Source organism: Octodon degus, unplaced genomic scaffold, assembly GCF_000260255.1.
Source record: "Octodon degus isolate 3935 unplaced genomic scaffold, OctDeg1.0 scaffold00071, whole genome shotgun sequence".
In the NCBI taxonomy this organism is placed as follows: Eukaryota; Metazoa; Chordata; class Mammalia; order Rodentia; family Octodontidae; genus Octodon; species Octodon degus.
The window spans coordinates 9201023-9227004 of NW_004524647.1; the positions used below are offsets into that span (position 1 = coordinate 9201023).

The 25982-nt window shown below is 40.4% G+C and overlaps 1 protein-coding gene across 5 annotated transcripts in view; it reads left to right on the forward strand.

The window, feature by feature from the left end:
- Fbxo18 (F-box protein, helicase, 18) overlaps nt 1–25982 on the forward strand; it is a 65830-nt gene that overhangs the window by 15498 nt on the left and 24350 nt on the right. For 2 of the 5 annotated variants that reach the window (XM_023719748.1, XM_004635284.2), the window contains 14 exons: nt 654–809; nt 2826–3424; nt 7290–7420; nt 7509–7644; nt 9495–9685; nt 12629–12721; nt 13055–13149; nt 15652–15820; nt 16464–16686; nt 17262–17349; nt 17433–17519; nt 19789–19925; nt 23980–24079; nt 24170–24291. In XM_023719748.1, the coding sequence (XP_023575516.1) occupies nt 2891–3424; nt 7290–7420; nt 7509–7644; nt 9495–9685; nt 12629–12721; nt 13055–13149; nt 15652–15820; nt 16464–16686; nt 17262–17349; nt 17433–17519; nt 19789–19925; nt 23980–24079; nt 24170–24291 (2106 nt within the window). In that variant the 5' untranslated portion in view covers nt 654–809; nt 2826–2890. Of the gene's footprint in view, nt 1–653; nt 810–2247; nt 2317–2825; nt 3425–7289; nt 7421–7508; nt 7645–9494; nt 9686–12628; nt 12722–13054; nt 13150–15651; nt 15821–16463; nt 16687–17261; nt 17350–17432; nt 17520–19788; nt 19926–23979; nt 24080–24169; nt 24292–25982 lie in introns of those variants that run through there. The other 3 variants (XM_023719750.1, XM_023719747.1, XM_023719749.1) reach the window with 2 other exon arrangements.

Genomic DNA, 25982 nt, shown 5'->3' on the forward strand with positions numbered 1-25982 from the left:
GTTTTGAAAAGATATCATCAACCCTTCTATTTTTTTAAATTACAATTAAAAGAAACAACCATAGCTATTTGACAAAAAAATGTTATTAAAGTTTCTATTATTTAAACAAATCCATAGCTAACTCTTAAATATTTGTGGTTATTGTAGGAACACATGTGGCATAAGCAAAGGCAAAGAAAATGATGCCAAATCTCAGTTATACATTAGTAGCAACTTCTTTTTGAATGAGTCTTTCACAGTTAAGACTTCTAGAGACTATGAGTGAAAAAAGAAAAAGTTATCTTAGGTTCTTAAAATGTCATTTTGGAATTCTTTAAAAATATTTTACTGTTTTCTTGAGACTGGGTCTCCCTATGTAGTCCAGGCTGGCCTCAAACTCACAGTCTTCCTGCTTCAGCCTTCTAAATGGTGGAATTACAGATATATGCCACCATACCTGGCTCTTAAATTCTGAGGAAAAAATGTTCACAGGCTGAAAAGGACTAGAAGTTGGTGGGCATATATATAGGGTAAGGGAAGGGGCTGGCTCAGGTGATCCACACAACCAGTTACCAACCATCATATTCCTAAAAATTGAGTATAATTTGCCAACTAGCTTGTAAAATTGATAACTAATGAGTATCCTATTTCTTCTGCCTGTTGGTATAAAACAGTGAGACGATTTAAGCGGAAGCATCTTACAGCCCTCGACTGCCAACAGCTGGCTCAGAGTCATTTGACTGTGACCCAGGCCTTCGGTCAAAGATGGACAAACAGAGATCTGAACCATGGTCTCTATCCTAGACCCAGAACAAAAAGAGGGAATAGGGGTACGTCTTCAAAAAAAGCATCCTACATGAAAATCTGTAGCGTGTGTGCCATTTTAATATCTTCTGGTTTAAAAGTACTTACAGATAATTACTGTTGTAACTTTGTAGTCCTGGTACAATCATTTGACTTTTTTCATTATTTGTAAATTTTCCATCAAAGATTCATCGTATAATAATACTTGGTAAAAGCCCCCAGGGAACTTGTTAGCTTGTGTAATTATAAAGTGATGAAAGATGTGAACCTGGCTCACCGTTATTCCAATCCAGAAGCTGTGAACACTTGGCTCTGTTGAGTCTTTGTTCCTTCTGTCATTAGGTCCTCTGGGAATTTATCCTTGAAATTTTGTCTTCATCCAGTGCTTTCGTGGCAGATTTCATGGTGTCCTTGGTCACTAGTGCTTACTGGACAGCTGCAGTAACTCTTCTGCATGACTGCAGATTTTATATTTTCCAAATTGTCTGGAATATAATATCATTAGCTAATATTCTTGGATTTGATAATTTTCTATCATGTTACAGCGATTCTTAATAGTGTATAGCAAGACGTGTCCATGTTATTATAATGGACTCATGCTTATACCTTCTATCATTTCATATTTAATATTTTTAATTTAAAAATTTTAACTATAGAGCCAGGGATAAAACTTACTAGCACAAGTACTGAGTTTGATTCCTGATACCAAAAAAAAAAAAACAAATTTTAACTGTAATTTTTGTTTAATATGTAATATTTATTTGTGAGGTATAATGTGATAATTTGATACATGTATACAGTGTATAATTAACATTTCTAGGTCTGCAAACATTTTGTTATTAATACATGAAAATCCCACTTCTGGCAGTTTGTTTTCTTAGTACTCTTCCCTGTACTAGATGGAGTCTTATGTTTATTAATACTTGTTAATTTAATCTAAACTGCCTTTAGTTCCCTTTGATAAGAATATATTCTAAATACTACTTAGTTTTCTTTAAATATTGTAATATCTGTTTCTTTTGAGAACTACTATAACCAGTTATACAAGACAAGTTTTAAACTTCATCTACTGTTTGATATTTCTTTGTTTTGTAAATATAAGTTAATTTCTTACCTCTCTGGCGAGTTCTTTGGGCTTCTCTGAGTGTGGCACTGAGTGTACAATGTCTTAACTCTCAATGAGAATTTGACAGGAAGCACTAGGATTTAATCAGACGTTTTGACTTTAAACATCTGGGTTCCGTCATATTGCCTCAGAACCAATTGTTTTTTCCCTAATGTAGAAGAAATTGTACTTTCAAGTCCTTAAATTAAAGGTTAAACCTAGTTTCAGTCCATTCTTTTATTTTCCACGCAAGAATTTGGGCTGTAGCAATTTAGAAAGGAAGCATGTAGATAAAGATATAGCTACATTTGTATATCAATAAGGTATTTTCTTCATTGGCACTTAAAAATAATTTTTAGGAGTTTGAAAAGGCTGTGGTGATATGTGAAGTGGCCATTTGGCTCCCTTGCACACCTGAAAGGCCTGAGGTAAGAGTGTTATATTTGTCTGAGTGTTCCAGGGCAGGTTTGGCTGGCTTGCATTCTGGGGATCGAACCACAGCAACCTGAGCCTGACTGCTTTGTTGAAGCAGCCACTTAAAGAGCTGAGCTAAGGGGCACCCCCCCCCCCATTTAACCTAAAGCATGTTGGTTTTTTCTACTTGGCCAAGTGTAGACACAGGAACAAGCAAGGAAAGATGGATTGTCTGAGTGGATGTATGACTGCGTGGAGTCCTTTCCTTTCAGCCTGTCCGCTTGGGTGTCTAGTGTGCAGCCTTTGACCTTGCTCTTGTATGCATTGCATGGTGTGATGCAGGTCAGCACTATCAAGACTGTCAATATCTTTCCAAATATGTGCCGAGTTTTTGAATTAACTGTTGATATCACCACCTGCCCCATAAACACATCCCTGTTTTTTTTTCCCTCTGGTAACATAGATAACTGAATATTAGGTTATCACATATCATTTGTCCATTCTCTGTGGGTTCTCTCTACAGGTCAAGGATGTCAAAGGTACATCTGTGAGTTTTTCCCAGCTGTCCAGCGGCAGTGCACCAATGACATGGCCAAAAGCAGTTCTGTTGGTGAGGACAGCTGTCAGGATTCCGAAGGTGACATGAACTTTCCTGCAGAGAATAGTTGTACTCTGCCTGAAGGAGATGGAGAGGCAAGATTGGGCACGTCTGGATCTTCTTTGCCTTCCAGGAAGCGGTCTCGGTCCTTTGAGGAAGAGAGTAGTAAGGCTACAGGGACAAGCCAGTGGGATGGAGTTACCAAGAAAATCCCGTGGCATCGCATGTCTTCATCGTGCACAAGGCCTCTGGAGGCCAGGCAGGACGCAGAGGACTGCTGGTCACAGCACTGTGCAGAGTCTGGGGAAGCAGATCAAGACATCGAGAGCACTGGTCCAGACCCCGTTCCTGACTCATACTATGGGCTTCTTGGGACCTTGCCCTGCCAGGAAGTACTGAGCCACATTTGTAGCCTGCCTAGTGAAGTCCTACGGCACATCTTTGCCTTCCTCCCTGTGGAAGACCTCTATGGGAATCTGAGCTTGGTGTGCCACCTCTGGAGGGAGATAATCAGTGACCCACTGGTGAGTCAGCTGCTCAGTTGAGTGACATTCCCTCTAAAGTCCTCCCATACAGATTACAGTGCCCTTTCAAAAGTGGTAGTTTCCATTTGGTTTTAGAATACTGTCCAAACTTCCTCGGGCCTTGTAAGGCCTTCCATGCTTGTCCTAGCTACTACGTCGGCTGCTCTGCTGACTTCCTCCCAGCACATCTCTGTATTCTACGTGGAATACATGACTTGTTGTGTCCTGCTCACAGACTCTTCTGGCCCACCACGGTAGGTAGGGTGCTTCTGCTCACTTCGTTCCACTTAGTGTTTCCTGCATATTTTTGGCATCTTCCTTTTTCCTACAACATGTTACTCATACTTTTTTCCATTTCATCTTGTTGGAGCTAGTTACTTATTCTTCTTTGTGCTATTACAGAAGTTTGTATCTCTGTTACATTATTTATTACATACTATACAGCATTAGGATTTTAGATAACCCTTCCTTAAAACTTATTAGCTCATTGACAAAGGTGGGGCAGTTAATCATGTTACTGCTGTGGCTCTCTGTTTTTTCCTGTGTTGTTTCAGTATACCTTTTCCCATCCCAAGGTGTAAGCCTGAGGCCTGGGAGAATGTTTTATTTAACTTGTACATCCCTTAGATTAGCTATAAGGAATAAGTCAGATGTGAAATCTCCCTTTTGGATGTGAGCCCTATTTGTGTCAGTGTTTCTGCTCAATAAATTGAAAGCTGTCTGATGTGAACTGAGTAGTCAGTTATAGGTAGGGTAAGGAAGGTTTTCTTCCTTCTGCTTTGGAAGATTCCTGGGATAATCTAAATTATACTTACCTCTTGAAATGCTAATTATTCTGCTCTGGCAAGCTTAGGGACCAGGATTTGATTATCAGCACCACATGCCACACTGGCCCTGCCCTCAGGCACACTGAACTGGCCCTCAAGACCGAGACTGGGCATGGTGGTACACACCGGTAATCTCAGCGCTGGGGAGGCTGAAAACAGGAGGATCACTATAAGGCATAGCTGTGTAGTGAGAGCCTGTAACAAATACAAAAGAAAGAAAGACAGGCAGGCAGGCAGGCAGGCAGGCAGGCAGGCAGGCAAACTATTACATTTTTATCATGACTAAGAGTGACATGATATATTTTCAGTAATCTGTCACAATTCTCAGTTTTTTTTTTTTTGTTGTTTTTTTGTACTGTCTTTGTTGGGCTTTCATATCATAGTAGTAGTTGCCTCCTAGAAGTGTGTCTTCCTCTTCAGTTGTTTGAAAAGAGTATACATAGTAATGTGTTTTTCAGTTTTTGTTTTAAGGTACTAGGGATTGAACCCAGGGCCTTTGCACTGAGCTATTTTAAGATAGGGTTTCACTTAGTTGCCCAGGCTGAGCTTAAATTTGTGGTCTTTCTGCCTTAGCCTCCCAGTATGCTGGGATTACACATCTTTGTGGCCTCATCCACCTGCTGTTGATTGATTATTAAATGTTCAGGAGATTCTGATTCTGGGCTTTTCTTTGTTGGGAAGTTTTTGATTATACGTTCAATCTCTTTGCTCATTAGTGGTTTATTCAGATTTTCTCTTCATGATTGAGACTTGGTAGTTTGTGTTTCAGGAATTTATCCATTTCTTCTAAGATACTCAATTTTTTGTTATGTGGTTAATCACAGCAGTCCCTTATAATCATTTTATTTATTTTTGTTTGTTTTCAGTACAGGGTCTACAGGGTCTCAGTAGGTAGATCCGACTCCTGGTGATTCTCCTGTTTTCAGCCTCCCAAGCTCTGGGATTATAGGCACATGCCATCTTGCCCAGTCTCAATAGCTGTCCCAGCACGCCCTGGGGGTGGGGCCAGCACGGCATGCTAGGGATCGAACCCCAGCCGCAGCGCTGTGCCTAAGCAGGTGCTTTAGTCTGCTGAGCTATCTGGCCAGCCCTCATGTTATTTCTTTGGCATCTGTTGTAATGTTTTACTTGATTTTAAGTAGTTGAATCTTTTTGCTTAGTTTTGCTGAGGTCTTATTTACCCCTCAACAACACTTTATTTTGTTAATCTTTTATGCTTTTCTGCGTTTTTGTTCTAATGTGTGCTTTCCTTTCTCATGCTTTGGACTTAGTTCTTTTTTTTCCTAGTTCCTTGAATAGTAAAGTAGGTTGTTCATGTCGCATCTTTTTTTAAATGGAAATATTTATAGCTCTACTTCCTCTTTAGCATAGCTTGCACTGCATGCTCTTCAGTTTTGGTATGCTGTTTTTTATTTTCATTCTTTTCCTCTTCTCTGTTTTCTCTCCCTCTACACACACACATATATACACATATACACATATATAGAGAGAGTCCACCAAAAAATGTATACATACTTCAGGAAAAGAAAAATTGTATTTTTCAATATAAATTTCTTGAGACATCCTGAGATTAATCTGTCACAACTCTCAAGGTTTTTTTGTGTTGTCTTTGTTTGGCTTTCATATCATGGTGTCATGGTAATGGTTGCCTCCTATAAGTGTGTCTTCCTCTTCAGTTTAACCAGAGTTATCTTTGGTCTGCAACTACAAAAGGTGCTCAGAATGGTGGTCATGAGCTTCCAGATGTTTATTAGTGTGGCGAACTGCTCCTTGGGTAGCCTTGGTCACTGAGATTGCTACACATGCAATAACTATAATATGGAAGATACTTACCCGAAAAAAACCTCTCAGGGCCAGCAGTGTAGTTGGTTTTCTGTGATATATGGTATCCTCTAGGATATACAAATGATACATTTGGGTAACACATATAAGGGTAACACCATCTGTTGAAAAAACATTATATCATTTTTCTTGTCCTGAAATGAGTGTGTATGTGTATGTGTATGCATTTTTTTTTTTTTTAAATAGTACTGGGGATTGAATCCAGGACTTTTGCACTGAGCTACACCCCCAGTCTTTTGAGTCTTTTTATTTTATGAGCTAGTATCTTACTGAGTTAGACTCAAACTTGTGATTCTCCTGCTTCAGTCTCCCAGAGTGCTTCCAGTTGCTTTGAGTTCTAGTTTGATTATACTGTTATTTGAAATAAACACCTTGTAGATCTTCAGCCATTTTAAACTTGTTGCTGGGCATGGGCGTGCATATCTGTAATTCCACCACTTGGAAGACTGAGGCAGGAGGATCATTGTGAGTTTGAGACCAGCTTGGGCTACATAGTGAGTTCAAGGAAGCCTGAAGTGCATAGTGAGATGCTGGCTCAAAAAAATTCCCTCAAATAGATATATAAACAAGCTGGATAAGGCTTGTTTTGTGACCTAACATGGTTTGTCCTAGAAAATGTTCTTTGTGCGCTTGAGAATAATGTTGGATGGAGCATATGTCTCTTACTATAAGTTCAGTTAGTTTATAGTGTTCAAGTCCTCTGTCACTTTACTTACCTTATATTGGGTTGTCTCATCCATTGAAATTGTTGCTGTTTCTCCCTTTAATTCTGTCAACGTTCGCTTTAGCAACTCTGATATTTCTCACAGATAATTGTTGTATCTTCTTGGTGAATTGACCCTTTTTTCACTATGTAATCTTCTCCTTTTTGTCTCATGTAATTTTTGTACTTAAAATTTGCTTAGCTGGCATTAGTAGAGCTGTGACTCTCATTCTGTGTCATAGCTATGACTTTTTCCTCCTTAACACTCAGTGAGTAGTACCCTGATGTTTTAAAGAAAGAAACTGAAAAGCACTAACTTTTCTCAGAATCTCTAAAGCCAGTGTTAGAAACAACTTTATGTAACATTTCTACCTGTTCTGCCCAGCTTTTTAATCGTGAGCTGCAGTTGCCCGTCAGACGGTAGAAGCTTGGCTGCTGCTTCATCTGTGCTCTAATGGCTGTCGCCTGTGTATTCTTTTGTTTTACCATATAGTTCATTCCTTGGAAGAAGCTCTATTATCGATACCTAATGAACGAAGAGCAAGCAGTCAGCAGAGTGGATGGGATCCTCTTGAGCTATGGCATAGAAAAGGAGTCAGACTTGTGTGTGCTGAACCTCATCCGGTGAGCTTCTAAGGGAGATAGTTTTTGAAGTCCTTTCTCATACATCGTTGCTTATCTTTCTTGTGGATTCTCGCTGAATGTTTTACAGATTCACAGCCACCACGAAGTGCTCCCCGAGTGTGGACCCTGAGAGGGTGCTCTGGAGTCTGCGGGATCATCCCCTCCTTCCTGAGGCAGAGGCATGTGTGCGTCAACACCTACCTGACCTCTATGTGGCTGCTGGGGTATGTTACGAGGCTGTGGGGAACTGGGTGTGGGCCAATGGCATTTTTTTTTCCCCTTGGGAAGAGAGTGCATTGCTGATTAAATTCAATCAAGATTACTTTTTCAAGATCCTTATTTAATTTCTGAAGGCTTTGGAGCATTCATCTTCTCATTGGTCCCCTTGGAGAACTATAATTACAGGTTGCTGGTTTTGGAAGGAATTTAAGTAAACATTTCATCTGGTTACCTATAATATTGAAGATACTTCCCTGAAATATGCCTGAAAAGTGACCATCTAGCCTCTGAAAACTTTTAATACTTAGATTTCTTTATAAGACAGCCCGTTCCATTGACAGCGCTCCTATTTTGAAAGAGACAGAGAACTAGAAGTCTTGCCACAGACCTAGAGTGAGGAAGGGAGATGCTGGAAGCGGCCCTCAGTTTCCTGACTGCCAGCTAGTGGCTCCTCATCTAGATCAGGGTTTTATATTTGTATTTATACATGTGGCCGCTGGTGTGCATTCTGATAGCCACGGAAGCCTGGAAATCTCAATGTCTGCTTTTTTCTTTCTGTCTTGAATGAAGTGATTGCTGCTGGTGGTAGTTGGAAAAGTGCACTTTTTAAGTGGGATGGTTGTTGCAAGAGGAGCGAGGGACTTTTGATTCTTGCAATGCATTCATTATTTTTATTTTTATTTTTTTAATATATGGGTACAGGGTCTCACTACACAGCTCGGACTCGTAGTGATCCTCCTGTTTTCAGCCTCCCCAGCACTGGGATTACAGGTGTGCACCACCACGCCTGGACTTGGTAGCAGGCTCAGCGTGCCCGAGGCAGGGCCAGTGCAGCATGTGGTGCTGGGGATCGAACCCTGGTCCCTGCACTTGCCTAAACAGGTGCTTAGTCAGCTGAGCTATCTTGCCGGCCCTTGCAATGCATTCTTTAACAAGGACACATGTACTCATGGAAGGCTGATAAACATATGTGTCCACTCTTGTCTCTTTGTGCTACTAAACAGTTACTTATGCATTACTAAAGGGAGCATTACTGTCTTTACAGAATTGTTTTAAATAAATTATACTCGTTTAACTTCATATTCAATAGTAATAATTAAATAATAGCAATAAAGATAAATTAGCACCAGAATGCTAAGGAATTGATAGCCTTGATAGCCCCAGCAAAGACTGCAGTCTTCTTTTGTGTCTCCATCTTTTGTCCCTTGCAGGTAGTCACTCATTAGCTAGTTACTTTGTTTTGACTGTACTGACCACGTGTAGACTTCAGAGCTCGCACTGACCTGGAGAGGAGGGGTGCAAGATGAGTGGGAACTCGGGCGGGTTTTTGTGCTCCAAGGTTCTATGCTAGATACTTTATAAATGTTCCTTAAAGAAAACCAAGGGCTGGGGAGATAGCTCAGCAGTCTAAGCGCCTCCCTGGCAAGAGCAGGACCTGAGTTCAACCTCTGGTACCACGTGCCGTGCCAGCCCCTGAACCCCGGGAGCTCTGTGCTGGCCAGAAACCGGGCACGATGAGGCACACCTGTAATGCCAGCACTGGAGAGGCTGAGTTGGAGAATCACTACAAGTCTGAGCTAAATAGTGAGACCCTGAACCAAATAAATAAATAAATAAATAAAAGATTAAAAAAAGAAAAGATCTTTAATCCACAAGAGAGGAGAAGAGGAAACCCAGGGCAAGAGGAAACGTTGGGTTTCCCACAGTCATTTGAGAAGCTGAGCTCAGTTCAGATGACCTGTTGATGGAACCCGAGCCCAGGCCCACCTTGCCTTGCCCGTTTTCTGGTGTGATGCTTTGTGATTGTATTCTGCATCCTGGCCTCTCATCTCAGCCTGTGCACCTCACTTTGCAGGGCGTTAATGTCTGGGCTTTGGTGGCAGCCACGGTGCTCCTCTCTGGCAGTGTGAATGACATCCAGCAGCTGCTCTTCTGCCTCAGGAGACCCAGCTCCACAGTGACCATGCCGGATATCACCGAGACCTTATACTGCATAGCTGTGCTCCTCTATGCCATGAGGGAGAAGGGGATCAACATCAGCAATAGGTAATGTCTTGGGACCAAGGGTGGAGGTACTGTAGGAAAATGAGAAAGTCCTGACTCGGTACTGGTCCTTGCCCTGCCACTCACTGATGTTTACCTCAGGATATCAGGCAAAATTAGGCAAGCCATAAAACACGTTGCTCAGCCTTAGTTTTTCTGTTGAATGCAGAGACTGAGAGAATTTCATGTATAAATGGAGATAAACAGCACTGTGTGGATATAAAGTGCCATAAGTTTGTAAGACCTTGTTGAGGCTGGGTGTGGTGTCTCATTCCTGGAATCCCAGCCATTAGGCTAAAGCAAGAGGCTCTTAAATTTGAGGCCAGCATGACCCCGTCTCCAAAAAAAGATTAAAAAATCATTAAGGCAGTTTTTACAGTCATGGGTAGCAAAGCCTTAGGTGATGCCCCCTCACTAAGATAAGCCATCCTATTTGTGGCTGGTGATACTTTCTCAGGAAAACATTAGACATTAAGGTCTATTTTCTCTTTTTTTTTACTTTGGAGATGGGCTATAAATAATGTGTAAAAGTTTCATCCACTTTATCATTTAAGGGTATAAAATATAAAAGGCTTTAGTGTGTGAGTGCTGTTTCAGAGTAACCTTGATGGTTTCCTCCACCAGAGTGATGACACAGGCACAAGTCAGTTTTCTGAGGGATATATACGTTCCACAAATACCACACTCCTGGTGCATGTCAAATAGCTATCCAGGCACTGGCAACTCCTGTGAAGATGGTAGACAAGCTTCTTCCTCTAGTGGGAGAAAACAGAATACTTAAGCAAGTGTGTGAAATAGAACATCTTAGAATAAGTGTTGTAGAGAAAATAGAACAGTGTGATGCAAGAGGGAGGTGGAGAACATTGCATTAGATTGCAGGAGAAAATACTTCTCTGAGGAAGCAACATCTGAATGCCAAAGAGGAGCCACCATTTTGAGGTTTGAGGGAAGAGCATTTTTAGAGAAGAAAAAAATTATTTGAGGGCTCAGTGAAAGAATGCATTTGGTATGTATGAGGAAGAGAAAAAGCCCAGTGTGGCAAGATTGCAGTGAATAAGGAAGAGATTAGTATGAGATTCTGAGAGTTAGGTGGAGACTGTGTGAGGGAACATCTTATAGGTCATGATTAGAAGCTGGAATAAAACACACAGGAAAGTTGGCCACTATGGCGAGGCCCACCCTCTTGTCTGGACTGGTGGAGCCAGGTAGCATGACAGTGCAGCCAATGCTTGAGAGGCCCTGAAAGGGGGGCTCTTTTTTCAGGGAAGGACAGTGGTCCCAAATGGAATGTGGCTGGGAGCACCAGATGAACAGGAGTCCAAGTCGTTGGTGACATGTAAGGAGGGAACGTTATTCTCCAGGAAGGTCTGTCTGTGTTTGGTACATTTCTGAGTTACGTTTTAGTTAAGTATGGTTTATGTTGTATCCTAGTCTATGGCATTGGGGCAAGGGACAGAGAGAAGTTTATGACCTGAGTTAGATGAGACAAATGCAAGGGTGATGAAAAATGTCTCACTTGGTTGTAGACGAGGAACCAGAGGTGTATCCTAGTCTGTTTGGACTGCCATAGCAAAGTACTGCAGACTCAGTGGCTTAAGCAACAGATGTTTATTTTCTCTTAGTTGTGGAGGCCTGAAGTCCAAGAACAAGGATGGTGACAGATTCAGTTCCTGTGGGGAACCAGCTTTCTGGCTTGGAATCTGTTTTTCTCTGTTCCAACATGAGGCGGAGATAGCCTGGTGGTATTGTTTCCTGCAAAGACATGAATCCTCTTGGACTGGAGTCTCAGCATGACAATTGCCTTGAGTCTTAGTTTCTTCCTCAGTGCAGTCACATTTGGGGTTAGAACTACAATGTATGAGCCTCAGGAGAACGCACTTCAGTCTGTAATAGTATAATATTTTCAATTTTTGTTGTTTTGTCTTTGTTGCATGTATACATTTCTTCCTGCTTTACCTGTGAAATAATACGACCAGCTACTGGAATGTGTATGATTAAAGGTATCTGTTGAATCCGCGTGGTACTTGTAGCTGTGCACCTCTCACTCGGGTGGAAGCAGCACACTTGGTGGTCTAGGGAGCTGAGCTTAGGCTCAGCGTTCACGTGTAGAGGTTTTGGAATAGTTCACGCTAGACAGACTTGAATATCCTATTCCTCTGTTGATTGAACTTTGTTATCTGGGTCCCTCTTGCTGATTTGGCAACTTGTTAACTTTCTGGTCCTTGGTAATTAATATCTTGTTAGCCATTTAGCACCCCTTTCCTTTGCAAGGTTAAAGGAGAACATTGCTCTTGCCTTTAAACCAGTATTGTGTCACAAGAAGTAGCTAGTGGAACAACTGAGGTTCAGAAAGATAAGGCATTAAGTTTATCCAAAAGGATGCATTATTTGAATCGGGATCTCATTTTAGTAGTAGAGTTTGCACTTGTTTTTTACAAGTTCTTTTTTTAGGATGCTTCATGTATGCTAGTCCGGGGCTCTACTGAGAGCTAAATCCCTGGCTCCTCCTGTTACTGCATTTTAATTTTTCTTACTGTTTGTTTATTTATTTATTTATGGTACCAGGAATTGAACTCAGAACTTTGCACTTGCCAGGCAGATGCTTATGTTGCTGAGCTATCTCTCTAGGCCTGTTACTGCTTTTTGATATTTTTGTCCGTAAAGGTCTCAGCTAGTGCTGTTCTCCTAAGAGCACATCATGTTCTCTTTCTCCTTTTGATGTTGCATGTAAGTATAAGACATCTTTCTCAGAACTGTGTTCTGTGAGGGTTTTTTTGTAAGTTGTAGATGGATTTAAATTCTTTCCATTTTTTCATAAACTGATGGGAAAGTATTTTCTTTTCAGAAATGTTGAGAAGCTTAAAAATACATCTGAGGAGAAATATACAGATTGTGACTTATATTTGAAAAATCTCTAAATCTACCTGTTTTTTTTTTCCCTGTTAGGATTCACTACAACATTTTCTATTGCCTATATCTTCAAGAGAATTGCTGTACTCGGGCCACTACAGTTAGAGAAGAGCCATCAGTCTGGCCTGGGTGTGTATATATACATGTTCTAAGTGGGGACATGTGTGTTGTCTTCCATTCTTGACTCATTTTCATATGTAAGGAGGGAGGTGTTTTGTTTGGCAACTTTATTGAAGCATAATTTCCATTATGTAAATATAACTAGTTTTATATAATTCAATGATTTTGGGTAGACCAACTGAGCTTTGCAGTCGGCATCAGAGTCTAGGTCTCAAGCATTTTTAATCCCCCTATGGGGCCAAATTTTGCTTATCCAGTTAGCCTGTTTGGTTTTTGGACAGTATTCCCTGAGCTTTTAAATTCCTTTCTATTGTCCTGATTTCTCCTCTGTAACGATTATAGCAAGAAAGCAGCCATCCAACTTACACATGAACAACAGCTGATTCTGAACCACAGGATGGAACCTCACCAAGTGGTGAAAATCATGGCATTTGCAGGTAAGAGAGCTCACTTTAGGTTCCTAGAATAGAGGGTCAAGTTCATGATGTGGTTGTTTCTATTACCACTGCATCCCCTTTCTGCTACCTGCCAGAGCACCTTTACCTTGATCTTTTATTGAGCTAATTCAGTTAATACTCTCAAAAGCCAAGGAGTACATGCTCCCTCATAATACTCCAGAAAGCATTCACATTAATTTCCCATTTAAACAGGTTGTTCACAGGAGTTAATTTGTAGGGTTTAACCCAGAGATTGGATTGAGCACTTCACATACCACTGAATGCACTCACTCACTGGTCGCTTGTGGAAAGACAGGTCATGTTAATCTGCTTAAAGATTTTAGCAGTTCCCCAATTTTGGAGGAGGGTACCTAGTGGAACCTTCTTTCATTTGACTGTAGACACTCTCTGTTGACTGTTGAGACTGTTCTTCCTCAGTCAGCTGAGCTAATCTGCCTCGAGTCTTCTGAAGTACTAGTTGGTCTTTTGTGTCATCAATTGCTCATGCTATTTTCTCCACCTGGACTCCCTTCCTGCTACTCTACTTTTCTGCCTAAAAATCCTGCTAACAATTTATTAAATGCCTACAATGTGCCTGGTGTGGATGCTTGTTCTGACATCATTCTGTAAGGACAGTTAGTTATAAAGAAGCTGAAGCTCAGAGAGACTTGCTCCAGATTAAATAAGCAAGTAAGTGGTAGAGACAGAATTCAAAACTGGCTGTGTCTCTCCAGGTACATGCCTTCTTGTCTCCTTTCCTTCCCTTCCCATCTTTTCTTTCCCCTCCAGTTCTTTGTCCCTTTCTTTTCTTTTCACTCTTTTTCTCCTTTTCTTTGGTTTGCTGTGTTGATCCTCATCATTTATGTTTTTTCCTAATGAAGACATTAGTCATTTGAGTCCAAAATATATGATTGCTAATCTCCTACTAATTATTTGTTAATTATCTACTACCTGATTACTACGTAGTGACATTAGCCAACATATGCATTTAAAATATACTTCTAAATTACTTCATCAGTCTTCAAAATAGCCCTGTCAGGTAGGGAAAGTTTCACTATTTTCTTCTTTACAGGTGAGTGTTTTTAGTTTCAAATTATTCTTTTGCGCCATACTGTGTTATCATACTCTTATTTTGTCTGTTTCACTGTGTGTTATTTCCAATTAGATTGGTAAGTATGTTTTTAAAAATATCTCAAAGTCAGGGCCAGGGAGATGGCTCAGTGGAATGAGCACTTCCCTGGCAAGCGCAAAGGCCTGAGTTCAATCCCCGGTTCTGCCAAAAAAAAAAAAAAAAATCTCGAAGTTTAGCATAGAGCTGAACATATCAGTAGGTGCTCATGTACTTGTGAAGTGAATGTGAAATTGAATAACTGAAAAGTGAATAGTGGAGAGGCATTCTAGACAAAAGTCCAGAGTAGCTCAGAATTCTGGAGTTCATTTACATTCTCTTGCTTTAGAAGCATAAATGACTATTACATCAGTGGTAGTTACTATTTATTGAGTTCTTGCTGTTGGAGACTTTGATCTTTATCCTTGTCCTCGCACACTCTACCATTAAGTGTTCTCAGGTACAAGGACTAATGAAAAATTATAGTGTGTGCTTAATAAATAAAACAGCTGATTATACTAAAAGACACATTGCCATTAATCCCACCTTCCTTTAAGCACACTTATCCCATCCCTCTTGCCACTTTCTGAAGCAGTGCTGGAAGACCTTTCATGAGTGACCTTACAAACTATGATTACAAAATATAGTGAATGCTGCTGCTGAGTTCCATCCTACAGAAAGGCAGTTTTGTAAAAATACTGCAGTATGCCCTTACCCACTTTATTCACTAGATCTGGTACCGTGTGACTCTTGGCTTTTCCCAAAAGTCAAAAAGTCCATCAAAGGTAAATGTTTTTTGAATTGATTCAGGACATCAAGATAATTATAACTAAAGGCAGTCATGAAAGAGGAGCTGCTTTAGAAAGTGGCTAGAATGAGGAGATAAGTATGTTTAAAGGAAGGTGGAGGGAGTATTTTAAGGGGTACTAATGGCAATGTATCTTTTTTTTATAATTTTTTTCCCTCTTTTTTGAGACAGGGTCTTACTATGTAGTTCAGATTGGCTTTGAGCTTAGCTGTCTGCTTGCCTCAGCCTCTCAAGTGCTGGGATTACAGGCATGCACCACCATGCCCAAAACCATAATAAAGTATTTTTAAGCTTAAACAACATTTTTCAATAGCAAGCACATTGCTCAGGAGCAGACTGAAACTCAGTGGAGTCAAGTGGCTTGTCCTTTGTGGTACTCAGCTGTAATCTCCCACAACCAATGCCCTAGTCCACCTTAATCTGACTTCAAATCTGCTGCTCTTTTTATGCTACCACTTTTATCCATATTGAAATCAGTTGTGATCTCAAGCCAGATGTGGGTAAGCCTAAATAAGACCTGATTGGGGAATCCTTTGGAATGCTTTGCCTGGTCAGAGGGCCAATCTTCTCCTCTTGGCTTCTGCAGGCACAGGGAAGACCTCTACCCTGGTCAAGTATGCCGAGAAGTGGTCTGAGAGCAGATTTCTGTATGTAACATTCAACAAGAGCATCGCAAAGCAGGCTGAGCTCGTCTTCCCCAGCAATGTCATCTGCAAAACCTTCCATTCTATGGCCTATGGACACATTGGGCGGAAGTGAGCATTGCTAGTGCTAATGTCATTGTCATTTCTGATACTGTTTTTCACATAGTAATTGTAATCACATATGAACTTACCCCTTAACACTAAGAAAGTGTAAGGCTGTTATCTCTATTTATAGGCAGGAGACAGATACTTTTAATGATTTGTATGTTGATCCTGTGAAAAAATTCCATTTACCGATAACAATATTATGCTGAGGGGAACATTTTTGTATTTGTAGTTGAAGCACAGAAAGTTAAAATGATTTATTTAAGGTTCTAGATATCACAAAGCCTGATAAGTTTTAAGCTTTCTTTGGGAGACGGTGGGGCTGCAGTTGAGATGCGTATATGCAAGTGTTCCTGGATGTACGGCTTCGGCTTTGGGAAACGTTGAGTGTTCCCCTGGGGGTGGCTTAAAGCCTGGACCACTTCTTAGAATGATAGTATCTGCTGAGAGCTAGTTCCTTTTCAGGATTGTAATACATGAGTTACCGAAAGCCTGTTGTAAGCCACTTTCAGACCACACATGGACCTTGCAAAAGGCCTGTGAGTGATGCTTGGGGTGACTTTGTAACATCATTGCAGAGAAGTAGGGAGTTGTTAAATACAATAATGCCAGTAAAGCCAGTACTACTCATTTGGGATATGTGTTACAGGTACCAACTGAAGAAGAAGTTGAATCTCTTCAAGTTAACACCTTTCATGGTCAATTCTGTCCTTGCTGAAGGGAAAGGTGGATTCATAAGGGCCAAGCTAGTGTGTAAGACTTTAGAAAACTTCTTTGCCTCGGCTGATAAAGAGCTGACTATTGATCACGTGCCTATTTGGTGTAAGAACAGCCAGGGACAAAGAGTCATGGTCGAACAGAGTGAGAAACTGGTAAGTATTTCTTCGGAATTATTTGTAGGAAATTGAAGATGAACAAGTGAAATTTTGCTATTTTTTCTTGGGAGACCCTAGACATTTCAATCCTTATAGTCCTCCCATTTATTAGACAAGAATACTGAGTGACTGCCCACAGCTTAGGAACTTTCATTGGGTCTTCTAGACCCAGAATCTGATCTTATCTGGTGATTTGGGATCTCATTCTTTTTTTTTTTTTTTGGCTACTAGAAAAATCTTTTCTTGGTTAGACATTTGCTATTCTTTGAATTGTGAGTCATAAATCTAGGAGAATAACAGCCTTTTCTGGTTTATCAGCTATCGTGATCTTTGATCATTGCTCTCCTACCATGCCTGGGATGGCCTCAGCATCTCACTCTTCTTGGCCCCTCCAAACCCTCCATGATGTCAAAGACTGCTGCTGTGGAGGCTTAGGTTGGGGACCTCCCCTGTTCTCTTTTGTGACGATCCCTTTGTTCCTGCTGCTGTATGTAGAAATGAAAGTGTGATTCCTGGCTGCTGTCTTTTCTAAGGTCTTAAACTTTGGGTTTTCCCACCTTCTTGCATTTTAGAATGGCGTCCTTGAAGCAAGCCGACTCTGGGACAACATGAAGAAGCTGCGGGAATGTAAAGAAGAAGCTTACCAAATGACTCATGATGGTAGGCAGGTTTCTAGACATTGGTGTCTGTTAGATGTGACTGCTTTCCTTGAGTTAATGACTGTTGCTGATCTCCTCTTCCAGGTTATTTGAAACTCTGGCAGCTAAACAAGCCTTCACTTGCCTCTTTTGACGCCATCTTTGTGGATGAGGCACAGGACTGTACTCCAGGTGATAAACTATTCAGGACACCCGTAGTCTCAATACGTAGAAACAGCATCATGATTGTGTAAGAGGACGTGTGGGATAAGTTGATTATTCTTATTTGTGATAAAAAAGAGGAATAAATAGTACTTAGCCGTTCAGTAGCCCTTTTTTATTTCACCTAGGTTGTCTCTTCCTCTCATTCAAGGCAGATTTATCTTTCATATTTTGCTCATATTGTTACAATATTCACTGAGTAGTTCATCAGGGGGTAGAAACCTAGACTCATGCTAAGTGGGAAAAGGTAGTCTGTTTAGAGTGTCTGTTGTATGTTTTTCAAGTGGTTAATGAGTAAAACTGCTGGAGACTAGATGGTGTTATGGGCATGACTTGATAGGCCATATGGTCATTTTTGAGCCTTAACTTAAGACACAATTTACCTCATTTTATATTTGCCTATGTTTTTTCTTACACTAGTAATTTATCGAGGATTAGAAATAATTTGTATTTCTGGGGTCAAACTATTTCTTTGTTTATTAAAAAGTTTTTTGAGTACCTGTCCTGCAGGAAAAGACAGCATCATTGTCTATCATATGCTAACTTATTTATGTGAAGTCATTTTCATCCTTTCCTTTTTTAAATATTTCTTTCTTTTTTTTTTTTCTTTCATAATTTTATTGTGAAACAAATAGCAATGAGACAGTTTCAAACCAAATTGGTAGGACAGTTTCAATAATTAACACATTGCATAAATTTTTCCTAATGGTTAATTGCTGTACAAGATGCGGACTTCATATCCTATTTACAAACACCATTAGAACAAATCCCTCTATTCATTAAGAGAATGTAACTATATACCTATCCTAACCACTTTGAATACACAGATACAAAATGGACATTCATCTGTATCCCCTTTTTTGTTTAAGTTCTGTTATTTGAATATTATAGGTGTGTAAACTCAGCAAAATATTCTAAAAGAGTCCAGTATCCCATAATAGTATTGGGTCTTCCGCTTCACTGGCAATGTCAGAAATTGTTGACCTGATTCCCCTACAACTCAACATAACAGCATGGCTTTACTTCTTATATTTCATTTTTATACTTTTCTGCTGGATGGTTAAGGCCAAGGTAAAGCAGGACCTATGCAACAAGAGTTGTAGCTTTTGGGTCTGAGAAGGTCAGTGAAATCCCCTTAGGATTCATCCTGAGATCCTGTACCTCAGATTGTAAAACCTTTGTCAGTGTCAGCCATGTGGATGAGTCAGCGGCCATTGCTTGGCCAGTGTGCTCTCTGTGAAAGCCTGAGAGAATGTTTTCTCTCCATGTGACTCTCCTTAGGCACACTTTACATCATAGATCACTTTCCTCTTTGGCCCCATAATCTCCTTGATCAGAAATTTGGGACACTACCGAGTTACGTGACGTTACAGTACAAGTTCTCCTATGTCCTGCGTCTTAATTGACCTTGGAAGGCTAGAGCCAAAATGTTGGCTTTCCTTGTAGCCCTCCTTTTTCTCTAATTTTGGTCTGCAAACTTAGGTTGTTAACCATCCAGAAGACAAGCTTGTTGTTATTACCGTACAACCTAGGCTGTTAAGCTTAACCTCACTATCTGTCTGAATAGCAAACATCTTACGCATAACATGGAACAGGTATTTTTCATCAAGTATTGATATGTTGAACTTTAAGTCCCTACAGAATATGATGAAAAACATTTAAAAATTAGAATATATTTTAAAAAATAGGCATAAAGAATTATATACTTCTTATGTTTATGCATAAGTCCAAAAATCTAACCATATACAACCTTGAAGCAGGACCGTCCCACAATATTCCTTTTCCTGTCTCTTGCCTTCATTCACTACCCCCTTCTTTTTGAACAATCATCTACCTGAGAGACAGCATAGCAGCAACTGGCATGTCATGACAAGCAGCCCGTATTCAGAAGACCAGAATGACAGGCTCTCCAAGCATGAAACTACTATTACAAATTACCATCTGCAGTGCAGTTGCTTAGTTCAAAGGTATCAGTATATATAGTCAGTCAGGGTGAGGATCTTTCCAATTAACTGCTAGATTCAAAAATCTTCTGGAGATTCTCAGGATCATTGCCTTGCCAATCTTGTACATATAACTATATGGCTTGACATTGTCATGTTTCCTAGTTCTTCTCTCCTTCTCTTGATTAGTTAGTCCACAAGATCCTGCTTTCCTTTTACTTGTATTATACTCAAATATTTCTTTTTCTGCATGAGCAGTCCGTCAGATTTCTCATCTTTCCTCCTCTTGGTTGCAGCTATCATGAATATAGTTCTGTCTCAGCCATGTGGAAAGATCTTTGTAGGGGACCCCCACCAGCAGATCTACACCTTCCGCGGTGCAGTCAATGCTCTCTTCACAGTCCCCCACACGCACGTCTTCTATCTCACACAGGTAAGAGCTCTGTCTGCTTCTGAGTCCCAAAGTGTATAAATGTACATTTCCCTCATTGTTTATGCACCAGGCACTGGTAGAAGGTATTTTGCTAGGTTCACACGTCCCTGTTTTAGGCAGTGGTTCTCGCATTGTAATTCCTAGGAGGCCTGCAAAGTCAAAAGTTTCTTTGCGTTTGTTTGTCTCTTCACATTTGCACTAGTAGTGAGTAAACTGCTGGTGCTGGCTCATGAGTCGGGCCTTGGCAGGAAACCAGAGGAGCAGTCATAAACATTCAACACATTCAGAGTTAAAAACACAAAAAAGCAGTTCACTTCTCAGTGTCCTTGATGAGGAAGCAGAATGATGAGCTGATCACCTGTTGACGCTTGGGTCTTTTGAATCTCTGCACATTGAAATGGGGAGTACTGAGAAAGCACTTCTGCTGAGGACTGAAGCCCTGTTGCTGGCCAAGAATGGCAGTGACAGTGGAGTGTAGGAGCAGCACTGACGGCTTTGTTCCTGTAGTGTTGTTTTCATTTGAAAAAACACCTTACAGGCTGCCTCTGGTTATCCTGAGTTGGGTATTTGGTATTTTCTCGAATGTAATTGTTAACAGTGTTTATAACCAAACATGGTTTTTCCAAGGTAAGATTCTTGCTTTTACATAAACTGGAGATTTTGGAGATTCTTGTGCCTACCATGGTGAGCATGGCAATTCAGAACCTTGACTGTGTAAGGGTGATTAGCCGTTCCTCCCTTTCTAAGTGCACATATTCTTTGAGGCTGAATTTTCTTCATAGCCCTGGGCATGGTAATGTATCAAGCAGGCTGAATGCCGATGTAATTATGAGACTCCAGGAATTCAAGAGATTTGTGGAAAAATATCATAATGGTACTGCTGTTTGTACTATTTTGTGTTTGTTTCAGGAAATAGTTATTTTTCCAAGCGGTATTTATGCTCCCATGTAATGGAGTGCTATCATTATTTTTATGACTCGGCCCGTGAGTTGAGACGTGGGTAATGACCTGGAGGAGGAACGGGGATGAAAAAGACAGGGCAAGAGACACAAGAGACGGAGACAAGACAGGATTTCTGATCAAGTCTCATTTATTGAGGAAGTGAACAGGGTCTAAATAGCCGTATAGTGAAGTAGTTGGGTGGGACTAGTTGTGGATTGGTAGTGAAGATCCAGGACCACAGGAAGATGTCGAGGCAAGCAGGGATTGGTGCTGCAGCACTTCTTGCCCAAATAAGGGAAAATATAACAGGAGCGTTCTATTGCCCCCCACATTTTTAAATGAATTAAAAATAATATGGTAAATATGGATATGTACTCCTCACATAAAAGGTATTTGAAAACTTCGTTTTGGAAACTTCAACTTGTAAGAGTGTGCAAGGTCTTGTGACCAGAGGTTTCAGAACTTCTACTTTAATAAAAGTGCTTCTATCTGGAGGGTATGCAGGGTGTCACCTGTGTGAGGAATGAACTGCACTGCACTTTGCTGTGCTACTTAGGGCTCTGGACTTGTGATTCTCCTCCCTCAGCTTCTCATTACTGTCGTGTTGGAAGTGGCATCATCTCATAGTACTTTTATTTTTTCAGTTGATCTTTATTTTGTTTAGATTTTTTTTTTTTTTTTTTTAGTTTGCTTTTTATCTTTTTTTGAGTCAGGGTATCTCTGTGTGACCTGGGCTGGCCTCGAATTCCCTATCCTGTCACAGCCTTCTGAGTAGCTGGGATTACAGGCATTAACTGCCATACCCAGAATCTTATGCTTTGTAGCACAGTTACAGGTTTATAGACTAATTGAGAGGAGAATGCAAAGTTCACATATACCCTGCATTCAATTTTCCCTAGTACTATATTAACATGTTACATGAATGTGGGGCACCTGTCACACATTATGAACAGGTTTTGATAGAAAATGGATTAAAGTTGATATATTAGGACTGGCCAAATTGCTCAGCAGATTAAAGTGTCTGCCAGCAGGCACAGGGGGTTCGATCCCTGGGCCTGCCAGGCCGGCCCTGCCTCTGGGGCGCTCTGAGATTCCAATTGAGACTGGGCGTGGTAGCGCAAGCCTATAACCCCAGCTCTTGGGAGGCTGTAAATAGGTGGATCGCTACGAGTCTGATCTAGTAGTGAGACTCTGAACACCCTGTAGACACTTAACCTAAAATACTAAAAACATAAAAAAATAAAAAAGTTGATATATTGTGAAGTCCAGAGTCTATTCAGATTTCTTTAGCTTTTAAATAACGTCGTTTGCTATTCCAGGCTTCATCTAGGCTGTCAAATTATATTACAAATACAGTTGTGTTTCTTTAGGGTTTTTTTTTTTTGACTATGACAGTTTTTCATACTTATTTTTGATGACCTTCAAAATCTTGAGAAGTACTGTGCAAGTATATTTGTATGACCCTCAGTTGGAATTTGTCAGAGTTTTTCTTATGATTAGACTAAGGTTATGGTTTGGGGAGACAGAGCATAGAAGTAGATTCCCATTTATATTACTTGATATCAAGGGTAAATGTCAGTATGGTTTATGCCTGTTGATGTTGATCTTAACACCTGGCTAAAACACTGTTTGTCTGGCCAACGAGATAGCTCAGCAGACTAAGCACCTGCTACCTGCTTAGGCAAGCACAAGAACCAGGGTTTGATCCCCAGCACCACAGGCCATGCTGGCTCTGCCCCCAGGAACGCTGGGCCAACCCCAGAGACCTGGCATGGTGGTGTATATCTATACTCCCAGTGCTGGAGAGGCTGAAAACAGGAGGATCACTGTGAGTCTGAGCTGTGTAGTAAGACTCTATACCATGTACCAAATTTACAAAAATAAATGAATAAATAGAACAATGTTTGTCATGTTTCTCCACTAAACTGCTCCATACTTTGGAAGGAAGTCCCTGCATTGAACCCATTCTTTGAGGAATAAACTTTACAATATTTCATAAGTTTTTTGCAACTTTCCTGCAAAGGAAATTTGTCTTTTTTCTCCCATTACAGCATAAAGATATTTGTTTATTCAGTGGTTTATGTATCACAATATACATTCAAGAGTATTTATATTTAATTACTCCAAATAGCAACACAATGCTATTTGTTAAAAGTTTAGTTTTACTTAGACTGTGTTATTGCTGTTCACCAAAACATGTAATTTCACTACTTTAAATTATGAGTGTATTGGAAAAGGCAGCGAATACCAGGCATTTGGAAATAGTATCTTTGTAGCTGGCATGGTCAATGAACAGAGTTTGGGCCTGGGACAGGAGATGATTGAGACAATTGAAAAGTGCTTCTGGGCTCAAAGGCAGCGTGAGTTGAGATGGGGAAGTACAGGGAATGCTCAGTAATGGTTGTTCTGCTGCGGCTGGTTGAGCAGGATGGTAGTTATTAGTTACTGGGGGAAGGGTCTCAGAGGCCAGGGGAGACATCCATATCTTCTATTAACTTTTTGTGTAACTTAACATATAATATTTGATTTTGAACAAGGAGTAGATTTGCTTAAAAGGACAGTTTACTATTGGTTTTGAGAAATAATGAAAGGTAAAGATTATCTAGGTTATGAAGAAGCCTGCAGGTGAGGTACATCTCTCATTCGCTCTCTTTTTTCCACCCACGTGTATTGTTCTCTTTGTAGCTAAAGAGTGTCTCAAAAGATTTTGGGGAGAGATTGCTTTGGCAGAGGGACGGAGAATTGATTGACACTGAGAGGAGCTTAGAGGTAAAGAGGCCAGGGATGGAGGCTATGAAGTTTGAGTGTCTAGGGAAGCTGGCAGTAGTGGTAGGAAGAGGTAAGTAGGATAATGGTAGAATTGTCAGGATGTGGATTATGGGTAAGGAGGAAGGAAAGTAGATCACTCCAGGATTCCAGATAGAAATGCTATTTTTAACACTTTAAATAAGAAATCCTTTTATTGCCAGGCTCCTGTTTGGATACAACTGTTCTACTGTAGTGAATTTCCAAATCCCTTTCCCATGTAGGATGGGTCAGGGAATGGTGGTGATGGGAGGGAGCTCATGTACATTAAGGCAGTTGCTAACTCCTTTTGTTTTGTTTTCAATAGAGTTTTAGGTTTGGTGTGGAAATAGCCTATGTGGGAGCTACTATCTTGGATGTCTGCAAGAGAGTAAGGAAAAAGACGCTGGTTGGAGGCAATCATCAGAGTAAGGCTTTTCATATTCTCACATTTGCTACAAAAGTTAACTGTGCCATTTAATGTAATTTGCCACAGAATTGGTACTTTCTCCCCAAAGGTAGCATTCGAGGTGACTCAAAGGGACAGGTGGCTCTCTTGTCCCGGACAAATGCCAATGTGTTCGATGAGGCTGTACGGGTGACGGAAGGAGACGTACCATCAAGGATACATTTGATTGGGGTAAGAGGGAATTTCTGTTGACTTCTTTATGCATAGAAATGTAAACAAACATCTGACAAGAATGTCCAACTTCATTAGGATTTCTGCAGGAGAGCCTTAGTTTTAGCCTCTTTTCACCAGACTGGATCATGACTGAAGTTTTTATTCTTGGCCACTCTGATTATGTTGGTGAAACATTCATGTAGGGTCAGATGCAATAAGGACTGAGGGTCTCTTCCATTCTTTAGCAAATGAGTGAGTGTTCTTATGATCGGCTATGTAGTGAGGCTGCTTGCTGCTGGACGCTTTTCCGACCGTGTTGTCTATTAGTGTAAGATAGCTGAACTGACAACATGCTGGCAGCACCTGTTGTTAGTCTAAAACCCTCGGAGTTAAGCCCTGGGTTCAAGCTCTGGCTCTCTCATCAATGTGTGTGGCTTGGAGCCAGTCACAACTCATGTTAGTCCAAAATGCTACTCACATGTGTGCTCCATTTTCTCCACCTCTAAGACAGAACAGTGCCTTTCCCTGACCTGTTTCACAGGGAAGTTAGAAAAAAATGAAGCAAAAGGTGTTCATTTATGGAAAATATTTTTGAGGGCCAGTTGAGTACCAGTTGCTAGGCACTCAATTTTTTATTTTCATTTTTGTACTGGGGACCTTGTACTTGCCAGCAGGTGCTGTGCTGCTAAGCTGTCTCCCTGGTAGTCAGTATATATAGTCAGTGATTCATAATCAAAAGGTGTTTTATATTTCATTTTTTAAAAAATAAAGAGTATACATTCATATGATAGAAATTTTGGATCTAAAATGGAAGTGACATATAACCCTAGTATTTCATTTTGCTAATTATTTTTGTCTTTCTCTTTTTTTAATTTTTTTTTTTATTTTTTATTTGTCTTTGTCTTTATAATATATTTTTTTCATAATTGAAATTACAGTGTATGGAACTGCCATCTTCCAGGTATAATTTGCCAAAATGACTAACACAAAGGGCAAGAGGAGGGGAACCTGGTTTATGTTTTCCAGGCCTTTTAAAAAACATGGGGCTGTTTCTTTGGCTACATATATGCGAATGTACAAAAAGGGTGATATTGTAGACATCAGGGGAATGGGTACTGTGCAAAAAGGAATGCCTCACAATGTTACCATGGCAAAATGGGAAGAGTCTACAGCATTACCCAGCATGCTGTTGGCATTGTTGTAAACAAGCAAGTTAAGGGCAAGATACTTGCCAAGAGGATTAATGTGCGTATTGAGCATATTAAACACTCAAAAAGTCGTGATAGCTTCCTGAAATGTGTCAAGGAAAATGATGAGAAAAAGAAGGAAGCCAAAGAGAAAGGTACCTGGGTTCAACTGAAACGCCAGCCTGCCCCTACCAGAGAAGCACACTTTGTGAGGACCAATGGAAAGGAAACCGAGTTGTTGGAACCCATTCCCTATGAATTCATGGCATAAACTGGGGTGTTGCTCTGCCATTCAGTACCTAATTGGCAGCTTAAGTGTTCTAGGTCCTATGTAAAAATAAAATCATCCAGTGTTGTAAGGGTGATTTTCTTAGTTGAACAGGTATGTGGTGCCTTCTTAACTCAGAAATATTTGCAGCAGATTTTTACTGTACCCAGTAATTGTGTCTAGCCTTTACTCTTCAGTATTTTCTTGCTGAAAAATATTGCTGAGGTATTGTGCAGGTGTATACCCAAAAATTC